At 35.2% G+C, this 13050-nt stretch overlaps 1 protein-coding gene across 2 annotated transcripts; it reads right to left on the minus strand.

Annotated features, from left to right (window-relative positions):
• Window positions 1-1038: 1038 nt before the first annotated feature.
• On the minus strand, window positions 1039-6281 carry LOC128223710 (H2.0-like homeobox protein). Of its 2 annotated transcripts, none has more exons than XM_052933039.1 (4): window positions 5634-6281; window positions 5160-5348; window positions 3362-3549; window positions 1039-1348 (listed from the first exon to the last, which is right to left on the minus strand). In XM_052933039.1, exons 1-4 carry the CDS (start codon window positions 6148-6150, stop codon window positions 1070-1072), a joined length of 1173 nt encoding a protein of 390 aa, XP_052788999.1. In that variant the 5' UTR covers window positions 6151-6281; the 3' UTR covers window positions 1039-1069. The 2 variants fall into 2 exon arrangements, with proteins under 2 accessions (XP_052788999.1, XP_052788998.1); XM_052933038.1 differs by having other exon boundaries at window positions 5115-5348.
• Window positions 6282-13050: the final 6769 nt, after the last annotated feature.

Genomic DNA, 13050 nt, shown 5'->3' on the forward strand with positions numbered 1-13050 from the left:
TGGAGTGAACAATTTCAACCATAACTGTCTTTTTTTCTGATACTGCATCAGTTCAAATAATGTTCTTTAACTGCTACTTATTATGTTAAACGGTTTATTGCTCCAGTCCGAAATTGGGGCTATGTATGGGTCATTTTCACTTCACTATTGACTGGGCATACAACATGAAACAGTATTCACAGACAATCCAGAAACAGAGAACAATTAGTCCATTAAACCTAATGACAATTAATTGTAACATTAATTCTTGGTAAAATGTTGATAACGGTTGTCAGCCGGCCCTCTGTGTTTATCATGATGACCACGAGAGGGCGCCTTTAGTGGCTGATACAAATGACCAGGACGGGCCACTATCTCTGAATAAACACCGTGATTTGCGCGTGTTGTGTATATGTCAATTGCTGGTCCTTAGAGAACCTTTCAAACTCTCATTAAGGGCTCATAACCGAGGCAGAGGGCTCGGGATTTAATGGCTTAATGAAGATTAGATCATTAATATGACCATTTGAAACTCGTAAGCGGTGACCTGTGGGCATTTGAATACACATTTCATAAACTTCTCGCGGCGTTTTTGCAACTAAAATTCAGACACAGCCTCAAAGTTTTTGTTTTTGGTTAAACCAATGCTGTTCCTTTCGGACGGTATTATAAAACTTTACTGAACGTTTCTTCTATATATTAAGTAATTTTGTTTTTGCACTCAGGGGTGAAGTTCGAACACAGATAATTCGGTATTCATGATATATTGTACAGGCATTATTTTCACACCAAAATGCTTGTTCATATAGCAATGCTGTTTCGTTGATACAATCTTGTAACTTTCTCGAGCAGGCATGTCTCGTGTTTATGAGAACAAAAAAATATGACACATTTGATTGTTAAACGTTTAGTTTTCTCAACAATCCCACCGAACTTTCTACTGCGCAATGTATCAAACAAACTTCCTCGCTTTAGATAGCATTTATTACTTAATAATAATTTTCAAAAACATAAGAAACTCCAGAAAAATCAGTTGTGCGACAACTAAACCCAAGCTATTTGCACAGATATGTTCATCCTTACACTAGAATCATTCTGCACTATTAACAATATTTTCCGGAAGTTTTGTTTCAACATCTATAACAGAAATATCGTCGTCGTCGTCGGAACTTGACTCATAGTCATTTTCTGTCTCCATCATTTCAATGTCATTATTTGTCACGTGTTCCAGCGTTCCTGATTTACTGATGTCCGCTTCCGGGTCGGGGCATTTGTCGTCTGCCGTGACGTCATTGTCGTCTGCCTCGATCGACTGCTGTTGTTGGGCGTGTCGCCACTTCATCCGCCGGTTTTGAAACCAAACTTTAACCTAAAAGGTTCGAAAGGTAAGTAATAAAATAATATAACTTAATAAATATTTGGCCGTTTGTATAGAACTTTGTTAAAGTAAACAACCTGCTTAACGAGCTAGTTGTTAACTTTTCAATGATAATACTCGAAGATTTGCTCTTCTATTTAATTAAACAAGTAAAGCTGAAATAGTTGTCTCAAATCTAGTTAGAAATACCTCAGATCACAAGTACATGTATATCAATCAGGGGCGTAGCTAGGGCCTAAAAAGCTTGTAGGCCCGATTATTCTATGTGAGTTTGGAGCCTTTTATTTGCCTATTACATACATTCAATTATACAATACAATTGCAATGATTACAATAAAATTAAGCAATTCACCCTGCACGTAGTTTAATAAAACAACAGCAAACTTTCTTTCGTTAAAATAAAGCAAATGTTTGAGTTATTCAAAGTGTTTCAGTAGCTATTAGTTTTTGTTGCATTTTTGGGTTATTCAAATTTATCATTTTCCATAATAGTTGTAGGCCCGGGCCTACAAGGCCTATATGTAGCTACGCCACTGTCAATTAATCTTCCAGAAGAGTAAAGAATTTAAAGTTAACAATGATTATGTTAACAACGTGGCTTTAACAAAGTTCTGAACAATCAGTCCAGACTGTATAAACATTGAAATACGAATTCTAAGATATGATCTTGGCAATATGTAAATTTCTAGCTATTTTAGTAATCAAATTTAGCAAATGTAAAACACAGTGGAAAAAACGATTAATACATGCCTTCTGATAATTGCTTATTGCCAATTGCTATTTGCTTATTTCAAGCAGCAATTTTGCTCATTTCTATTTGTTAACAGTTTTTCTTCTTTATTTCATTAAAAAGATATAAATTTTAATTGTATACTGTATAAAAACGGATAGGTTTTTGTCAAGTTTTAAATTTTATTGGCAATATCTGCAGTACATAAATAAGCCTATGGCCATAAACCAAAACATATAGAATAAGATGTAATCACATAACCAAAGGTGGCAACTTGAACGAAATATACAACACAAAATAAATCGTCGACTTTTCCACAGAGAAATAAGAAGCACCTGCATCACTTATTGGGTAAAAATGGCTCCTTAATGTTACAAAAAAAATGTATCATGTTCATTATTTTTTTATAAATTAATTGAAAATAACATTTGACAATACAAGTTCGAAAATTGCTGTTGGCAATGGGCAATCGGTAAATTTTATTTGGCAAAAGGCAATCGTTGTTGGTACAACGTTTCATTTTGTTAAGAAATATGTATTGCTTATTTTTGGTCTGCTAAATAATTAAGCAGGCAGTCCGGGCGCATAAATAAATGCTAAATTTCTATTTTTTCTGCTTTTTAATTAAGCAGGCAGTCCGGGCGCATAAATAAATGCTCTTTCTTTTGGTCTGCTAAATAATTTAGCAGGCAGTCCAGGCGCATAAATTCATGCTTACTTTCTTAGTGTTCAGCGCGAAATGCCTATCGAATGCCTCTATACCAGTCAGTACTCATGCGAAAGCTTCTTAAAAAACTCGTTAAGTAAAACCAATTATTCACAAAAATGGAAATTTTACGGTTATTTTCGTTACTAAATGGAAAAATGGCGCTTGTAATCTGCTTAATGGAGTTTTGATTGTCAGAGCTTTTCTCAATGGTTGAATGTGAATCTGTCCGGTGATCCCATTGGTAGAGTGGCTCATATGAGCCTAAACACTTAAACATTTTAATCATATTAGAATTGAATATAAAACAGAGAAATTATATAAGAGGTCATACGGAATTGATTTTAATAAAAACAGGGTAGAAATTATAAATAAGTTCACTTAAGATTTGCATCGAGTAAAATAATTAACGATTTGCAAAAAGATACTGGCATGTCCAAATCGACATTCTCATTCACGATACATTTAAAAAAAAAATACATTTGAAAGAAAACAGTTGACTCTATGAGAAACATCAAATACTGTAAGTAATTTCTTTAATTTTCTTTGCAGCAGTCACGTGACCGACCTGTGCATCTGTAAGACCCAACATGGCGGCGAGCTGTCGTCTGTCCGGCTTGGTGACGTATTTTTGCACTTCGAACCGCCGCTCGAGGCCCTTCCGCTGCAGGTTGGAGAAGACGGCACGTGACCACGACCGCTTCCGTTTTGACTGCGCCCCTAGACTCACGTCCGTGCTCAATACGGAATACGGACCTGCAAATAAAGCAATGTGGACGTTGCTGTATCATTTAAAAGGTTCCTGTTTTTTCCGGTTTTTTTTTTCTTTTAACGAACTCGTTAATCAATTTATAACAAATTATATTAGTGTACATATAGTTCTTGTTGTATACGTTATTTTCAACCGAAACATGAGCGTACATAGCATGTATACAATGATTTAATCAAATTTGCCCTCGCCTCCTCCCCTTTCCCCGAAAAAAATAAAGGAATACGCTTTTTTCTTGTGCCAGACTTGTTCACAAATCCCTTTTTTTAAGTCATTGAAGACACGATGTTTAGAATATTGCATTTTGTTACCAGGCATAAACAATACTTTGTAGGTCTAACTATAGCGCATTGACGTTCATTGAATGCATTTTTTTAATGAAATGTCGCAACCTCGAAAGTAAAAAAGATACTAATTTACCTTACAAATAAGGGAAGGGAACTTTTTAACATTTGGACATTCATTATGTTCCTTCGCCAAATCAAAAATTGTCAAAGACTCGGAAGCGGCTGTTTATATGGATAACTATATGATAATGTTTTATTGGTTCAAAACACTTTTAAAAGGCACGATATCATCAAGAAGCGTCCAATAATTATTTTGTTTTCATTTTACAATATCCCAATTTGCAACCGACGTCTAAAAGAGTAACAAATTAGTTTTTAAGTACTATCTTTATTAAAGTGTTGCCCTGGTCCCATTTTCTAGAAAGTTCTTTGGCATTATAAGTTTTAGTAGTTTATTTCATGAAGCTAAATTTTACTATTTCTTGATTTTACTAGTTAAAATCAGTTTATTGTGATAAGCATGGAGTTAATTTCATTTTGAAGTCCTAAAATGCTTTGAGATTGAAATTGTAATAATTACTTTAATTTTACCAAAACTAAACCTAAATGAGTGTGTTTGGCCGGATTCTGTTTTAAGGGACTAAAGAATGTTTCGAGAAGTCGGGGCCTGAGGATTACCTTCTTTAACAAAATTAAAGAAAAAATAAAAGGATACATTTTTACGCTTGGAAAAAAAGAAGGAATACTTCTCGAAAAATAAATATTTCAAAGAAAAATCATTATTACAATTTAGTATGAGTAGCTAGGGGGTTATGTGAGGGTGCTGAGCCCTGTCTTTTTTTGGGGGGAAGCACCTTTCTACCCTCATAGAGACCGGAATGTACACCCTCCTGGCTTCAAAGAATTAAATGCTTAAGATAAACAAATATTACTGACAAAAAAGCACAACACATTTTCTATGAAATTCATAATGCTGTAATCATTCACTGCCTTATACAATGAGCCTTTTTGTCCCTCAGCACCCTGTCCCCTTTCTGTAACAACCCTGTCCCTTTTATAACCTGTCTTAAACCCTAAACTCACAGTTTAGAACCCCCATTGCAGTCAGCATGTTTATCAACCATTATATTCGCTTCAAATATTTCGACACTAGATTTGTGATTTATTTCATTTACGTCTGTTCGAAGAAAACGATTTTTTAACACAAGTGATGTCAGTTAAAGAAATTCATTTCTTCATTGTCGAAATATGCGCGTTAAACTTACAGCTAAAAGTAGAGAAACAATGGTATTTGTTTTGCGCATGCGCACCTGGGAGTATGTCGCTTCCGTTTGGAGATGTTGGGTAGTTCGGGGGCTGCAGGGCGTTCACTGCGCTCAACACGTGACCCGGATATTGTAAATGCGTGCTGTAACCACGGCATCTGTCGTACGTACATTCGCACTTGCCGTGAGCACGCGGCGTCGACACAAGCTTGGTTGTCCGACTGTCCGAGTTTTCTGGAAGAAGTGTGTAAACAGCTTATTTTAAAGCGCTGCCATCTTAATCATTAAAAAACAATCTCAAGACATCCTTCAGACACGCTTGTATTATTTTAATCGAAATAAACATGTTAGTTGTTTAATTTTGACTGATTTCGGACACAAATTTAGATTAAACAGGGATATCATTATGGTGATTAAGGATGCATAAGAAATATTTGCTCAAATCAAAACTGAAATTAACTGCAACAAAATATAACAATGATAAAAATAAAAATGATTTTTCCCTTAAAAACGACATACCTTTTCCAAATTCATCCGACAATATTTTGTTGATTCCGAATTTCAGTTCTTTATTACCCGTCGCCTCCTGTGTGTCGGGCCGCCATTTCTGGTGTTCCCCGGGTGTGGTCCCGGGGCTGGAGGGAGTGTAGCCCCGAGGACCCGCGCTGCAAAGTGCTCGAAGCGGTTCGAGGGCAGAGGGAAGCGTGCACGTGCCGCACGCGGTCCCGTCCTTCCGGCTGTAATTCAGTGCTCCGTCACATTCGAGCGCGGTTTTCGCACTGTCCGTTACACTAGAATTATTTTCAATACGACGATCGTCAATCGTGTATCGTCCAAGAGCTAGTTCGCGCAGATTGTCAGATGAACGTTTCGACTCGGCGGCGGCCTTTACGTTGGCGTACTTTGCAGCGTGCAGCTGTAGAACGTCCGCGATGTTCACTTCCGGTTTCTTGCCGTAAGACGACAAAACGTAAGGATTCCAGTAGTACATTGGTGTTGGTATCTGTACACAACCGGAACAAGTATTGAGAAACATTTTATTTTATTTTTTTAGTTCAAAACATGTTATGATATAAAATCAATTAACAAATCCGTATCCAATGATAACAACGAAATAGAAGTTTAAATTGTCACGGTTTTATTTCACGTAGCTATCAATGTTGTATATTTTGCATGAAACATTCCTCACAAAATGATTCCAATTAATTTGAACTGTTTGAGTAAAGACACGGGTCGCCCTCCCTGCCAGATAGGTTACCACAGAAACACCCGCGCTTACAGCGATTAGGCTGCTAATAAGCCCAGCCGATTGGTCCGTGAAATTTATCATCGGAGTTTTATGAGGTGCGAAGCGGAGAACCTCGAGCTAATTATATGTGAGAGGGGGCGGGGAGAAAGTGAAGGGGGTGGGGCTGACACGCGATAATTCCCGGAAATATGAGGAAGACACAATCTTAAAACAAGATAGCGCCGTTTAATTGTTTGGAACTAATATTTTTGAAATAGTAGATGTATTTACGTATATTAATGTGTTAATTAAGAAATAAATGTATTAAGTTTGTTAACTTATTTATTTAGCACGATCATGAAGACAGCTTTGAGCCGATATGTAACAGAACAGAACAGACAATTTATTTAGACTTCTACAACTTTCATCGTCCACAATACATACATGTTTTCTTAAATTTTCTCAACGTGTAAATTTTAGTTTAAACATATTTATATTACAACGATTGTGAAACAAGTTATTACATCATTATATTAATCACTCTCGTTGGCACGATTTTACGGTAGAATGTATCCTTGTGTTGTCGGGGAAACCGGAGAAAACCCACTTGTCCGGCTTGGTGACCACATACAAAACTCACATGCGCCAAAGCCGGGAATCGAACCTAGGTCGTCTATGTGAGAAGCGAGTGCGCTAACCACTGCGCTAACCGGACAACCAACGTGTAAATACCAAAACATAGCATAACATATCACTTATTCAGCATTTAACGTTTACAACATTTATAGCCAATATAAATTATATATCATAATGTCGTAAAAAGCAAAGAGAGATTTTGCATAATTTCATACATGAAAGTAAAAATGGTATTTGTTATCACTGCCTTGTTAGGTTCGTGATCTTAATGTAGATTCATAGTATATAAATCTACTAATATTTCGTACAGTTTTTCTGGAATCTGATGACGTTTTTATTAACTTTTGATTAATATGCCAATAGCAAAGATACGGTTTAAAGTATTATTTCCTTAAATTATTAAAATTGGGACAAAGTAGAAGAAAGTGCTATTCTTTTTCACAATATTTATTTATACAATGGTATAACTTTTACACATGTTGTATAACAATAGATATTACAAAAGGGTTCATTAAGTAGTTAAAAACATACAGTTGGAAATGATATCATTTGGAGGTTGAACTATGCACTTATCTCAAAAAGTTAATTTGAGGTTGAACTTTACATTTGTCTCAATAAGTTAATATGAGGTTGAACTATACACTTATATCAAAAAAATATGAGGTTGAACTTTACACTTATCTCAAAAAATAATATGAGGTTTAACTATACACTTATATCAACAAAGTTAATATGAGGATGAACTATACACTTATCTCAACAAAGTTAATATGAGGTTGAACTATACACTTATCTCAACAAAGTTAATATGAGGATGAACTATACACTTATCTCAACAAAGTTAATATGAGGTTGAACTATACACTTATCTCAAAAAAATAATATGAGGATGAACTATACACTTATCTCAATAAGTTAATATGAGGTTGAACTATACACTTATCTCAACAAAGTTAATATGAGGTTGAACTATACACTTATCTCAACAAAGTTAATATGAGGTTGAACTATACACTTATCTCAACAAAGTAAATATGAGGTTGAATTATACACTTATCTCAACAAAGTTAATATGAGGTTGAATTATACACTTATCTCAACAAAGTTAATATGAGGTTGAACTATACACTTATCTCAACAAAGTTAATATGAGGTTGAACTATACACTTATCTCAAAAAAATAATATGAGGTTGAACTATACACTTATCTCAAAAAGATAATTAAGTATTTTAATTAACAGAGCTTCTTTAACATATAATGAAATTTTATTATTTCATTCTTGTCATTTGATTTCAATAATTGTAGGATTTTATACACAGAAGGATGTATGTAATAACATCGTTCTAAATATTCATTTCTAAGATATTCACTGTATCATGGGCTTATAAATATAAGATGGAATTCATCTTCAATTTCTAAGTATTACAAATCAAACAATATATGTCACGCGAGTGCGATTTTTTAACCAGCTCGTGCCTTTTTTATTTCCATATGTCTTGGAAAAGATAATAATAGTATAACTCGTCCGTCTTTGAATGAAATAAAAAGAAATGGAGCCTTTCCCCGCTGTATATAAAGTACGAAATAAAACCGTTACTTTGCACGTGCACATTTTAATGATGTAAATGGGTTTTGAAATAATTGAAAATATTTTATGGTGAATGACATGATACAATCGGTATGGCCAATAAATACTTCATATTCGATATAATCTACGCCAAAATATGGCCTGAGTTTTCAGTGTTTTATGTAATAATCTACAGAAAGCGCTCATGAAATTCTATTATAATTACAGTTAAGTGTCTTATATCTTTAAACCTGCTTTACCCAACACAAAACATAACCCGGTGTAATATGTTTATTACTGTTGATAATTTCATAAATCTAGCTCGGAAATGCCACCGAAGAATTATACAGTTATAAAACTTATCAACATGGAATAAAATACTTTAATTGATCCACCTGTAGGTTTCGTTTCTGTTTTCTTATCAACTACATACAATCATGTAATATTAAGGCGTTAAAAAATGTTTGTTTTCAGAAACCAAACCGACCTTATTTTTTTCTACCGACCCTTCACTTTTTTGCCGAAGTGTGGATTTTTGTTCGCGAAATTTTCTAAAATTGTGCATTTTTTTAGTGAACATGTTGAAATGTTAGCATTTTACAGTTAAAACTTTATACAATAGTGATATACCCTGATATAGGTCGGTTTAATACAGAATCCTGGTCCTCCAAACAATAAAAATAGAAAAAAGCTATGCCTGCCTAACGACTCTATTGTTTTGTAGTAGATGTTTGTGGAAACAAAGAACTTGGGGGGGGGGGGCTAACCGTCAAGTGATGATATATTAAGAAAACACGAAACACATTATTATTTTTTGTCATCAATAATTATACATTGTGGCTTAATTTTAATTGTGCCGAAAGAAAGTCCTTTCTTCGACGAATTTATTTGACAACTATTGTACTATTATAACCCCAGATACGACATGCGTCTCCGTGTTTTTATCAGACCTTCCCCACCCGCAATTACTCGCGCACGTGCAACAACGCGCCATTTCAGAATTTTATTTTGATAAACACCAACACGCTATTAATAGTCTGCTATTTTTAAAAGGGCACAGTCCATAATAAAATATAAAAAAATGTATAAAAAAGTATAGAATGACGGCAAAGTTTCTCGGGAACAATTTGACGTTGACTTCAAATTACCTCGCGTCATAACAGTGACGTCAGTAAACAACTTAGCTCGTGCTGTTTGGTGAAATGTATCACTGCAGCATTTATAACGTCATATTACATAAAACAAAATTGTGGGTACGCAAGAAAAGGAATCATTTACGTGTATGCGGGGCGAAGTAAAAAAAATCCGACCCTCGGGCACGCTTCGTGTGGGTACATTTGAGGTAAAATAATGGGTATGGGGTGGTATTCAATAATCAATTAAATCAATCTTATGGTCATACATCAATATTTACACCTTAACTTCCATTTCTTAAATGAACTGTCTTTCGGCAATTGCGTTCATCAATCGATGAACGCAACATCTTCGGATATGTTCGGATCGTAATTCATTGCATAACAATATACATGAAAGCTATTGATCTTGTTATTGGTTGTATTGTGTCTGCAGGTCCCGTAAAATATAGATCAAAATTTTTAAAATTGTTAGTTTATTATATTTAAGAAGTGTTTTAATTTTACGTTTTAAAGTGATTTCAAGTAGTTGATCTTTTCCCGCGTTATTGTGACGTCATTTGAAAAAAATGTTTCCGGTTATAGTCGGGTCGTTCTATTTACAGAATGGGTAAAAACGGATTACTGAAAGGTTTTCTTAAATGAAATGAAGTATTTTTTTAACAATTCTTGAACGAAATAATGAACTATTGGTGTAAATATAAGGAATGAATTGCGGGGTTGATGTCATCATCGGGGTATGAACGCAATTGGGTTGGTCAAAGTACGCGTGGAGTCCTTCGGACTCCACACACATTGACCAACCCAATTGCGTTCATACCCCGATAATGACATCAACCCCGCAGTTCATTCCTTAATTGGCTTCATTCACTGTATAGGTCCGTTATTCATATCGAGTAATCCGATTAGCTACGTCGTTCTTAGGTCCAATTAAGACCATTATTGAATACCACTCATGGTCCATCTTGCTAGCCCCTGCCGGTCCTCTACTGATGCAAGATATTCATTTGCGCCAATTCACAGCTGTTCTGTTGAGAATCTGTGAAAATATAAAACTGTTGTCTTTTCATCATAAAATATTTAACAGAAAATGATATCGAGGACAGATTGGAGTAACATATTCCTTCTGCTGTCGTTTGATAGATGAATGAAAAATGAGGATATTGGTACGGCGTTTTAATAAGGGAGACTACTCGATTCGAGTGCTTTTTTGCAGAAGTACGTCAGCCGATAAAAAAACAAAAATCTGCAACATTACTGAAGAGTCATTTATATGCATAGCAGATAAGTTCTAACCTAATAGAATACTTTTTAATGTCGTACTATTTTAATGTTTTCTGGCGTCACGTTAGCACCGCGTAATAATATTTGTTATGACGTCATCAGGGTGGACAACGGCCGCATTGCAATGGGTGGAATATGGACAAACGTTTTTATTGCAATGTGCAAGATGCGTATATAATGAAACTTGACAGTATGCGCCATTTAGCCATTCTTTTAAGCATTAAACATAAAATGAATACAATATTCATTTCAAGTGACGAATGTTTTATGTGATAAAAAGAATCTTACCCACGTTGTCATTTAATACAACATTTTATGACTGTTATACAGCTCACCAAAGGCTCAATTTATAATTTTCCTTAACTCGCTTCATATATATTTGTATTTAATGTCAACTGATGTAAAATCCAGTGTAAATGCTAGTAAATAGATCATAAGGCCCAGAAAATTAGTTCATTCCTCTTTTCGTGATGTTTCGTGTGAGCAATACCTAGAACGCATGGCAAGTACATAGGTGGCAATATAAATCAAGAGATGGATGGTGTAGACAATTCCTCTTTTCGTGATGTTTTGTGTGCACAATACCGAGAACGAGTGGCAAGTGCATACGTGGCAGTATCTGTCGAGAGATGGATGGTGTAGACAATTCCTCTTTTCGTGACGTTTCGTATGTGCAATACCTCGAACGAATTGCAAGTGCATAGGTGGCAGTATCAGCCAAGAGGTGAATGGTGTAGACAATTTCTCTTTTCGTGACGTTTCGTGTTTACAATGCCGAGAACGATGGACAAGAACATAGGTAGCAGTATATGTCAAGAGATTGAGACTATATATATCATATCCCAAAAACGGCCTGTTTTACGCCATATGTGACTGATTCTGGCACCTATGGGCTGGCTATCGACGGAGGTAAAATCAAATAAAACAAGTAAAATTATATAAATATAAATACATAAAGATATACTTCCGTTTTTAAAAATGACTTGTTTAGAAAGGACATGTAAAAATGGTAACTCGTGTGTCATAATTAATGATGGATAACCGAATCATTGACTTGTAATTTGTGTAATACCGGGACACAGTACCACGGAGATACCGTTAGCTCGTGTGTCAGTCAGGGACACGGGAGCCCAGCCCGACCCCCGGTGGCGCTCATCAACGCCCTAACGACCGGCCCCACCCCGGGGAGCGGTCACTTTCCTGGCACTAATGTGAGTGGGATTTCTGGGGTTGTTTTCTGTGAAAACATCTCCGCGGGAGTAATTACATTTTCAAGATTTATTTACCGTATTAATGGGGTATGTGTTCAGTAGGTATTGTTCGTGCTAAAAGTGACATTTCGGTCCATGTTCTACAGAAAGCGTCGGAATAATTCTTGATTGAAATACAAACACGTTGTTGTGATGAAAACATTCAAACGAATGTATCTATTAATTATAGTTATATATCAGTTATTAGTATGCATGTCATGGTCGGAAATCCCCGATACACTCCTACGCTATGTGTAACGGAAAATGTACCGTGGTTGCCGACGATGTAAGCATGTTGGACCACTGGCACCGGATTTTCAAACTCAATATATATATAAAAAAATAATACAAAAAAATAATCTTATAAGTCCAAACTTAAAAATATAATACCAAAAATGCGAAAAATATCCTATATATATTCTAACACATATATATAAATTTAAATATCCTATTATATATATTCTAACACATATATACTAACATATATGTACAATATATAAAAGTGTTTTTTTTTTTTTTTATTTATGTATTTTTTTTAGAATTTGACTTAAGACAATCTTATGACTGTTCACTCAAATACATGGACGGGTGGGTACTAGATGGACACATTGAAAGTAAGACGTGTGTTATGTTTTCACCTCGTGGACACCAAAAGAAAGTACATGGCTACGTCACACGTGAAGTATAGCTTTTCTGGTGAGATACATGTATTTTCCCATCTTACACTGGAAGCGTGACGCTGTTTGGGTTGTTAATAAAGTAGTTCACTAGGAGCGGGCGTTTGTTGAGTTATACTATACTCTGAAACAAACAATTATCCTTTATCTAAAGAATGTA

Source organism: Mya arenaria, chromosome 17 (genome assembly GCF_026914265.1).
Source record: "Mya arenaria isolate MELC-2E11 chromosome 17, ASM2691426v1".
NCBI classification, from domain to species: domain Eukaryota; kingdom Metazoa; phylum Mollusca; class Bivalvia; order Myida; family Myidae; genus Mya; species Mya arenaria.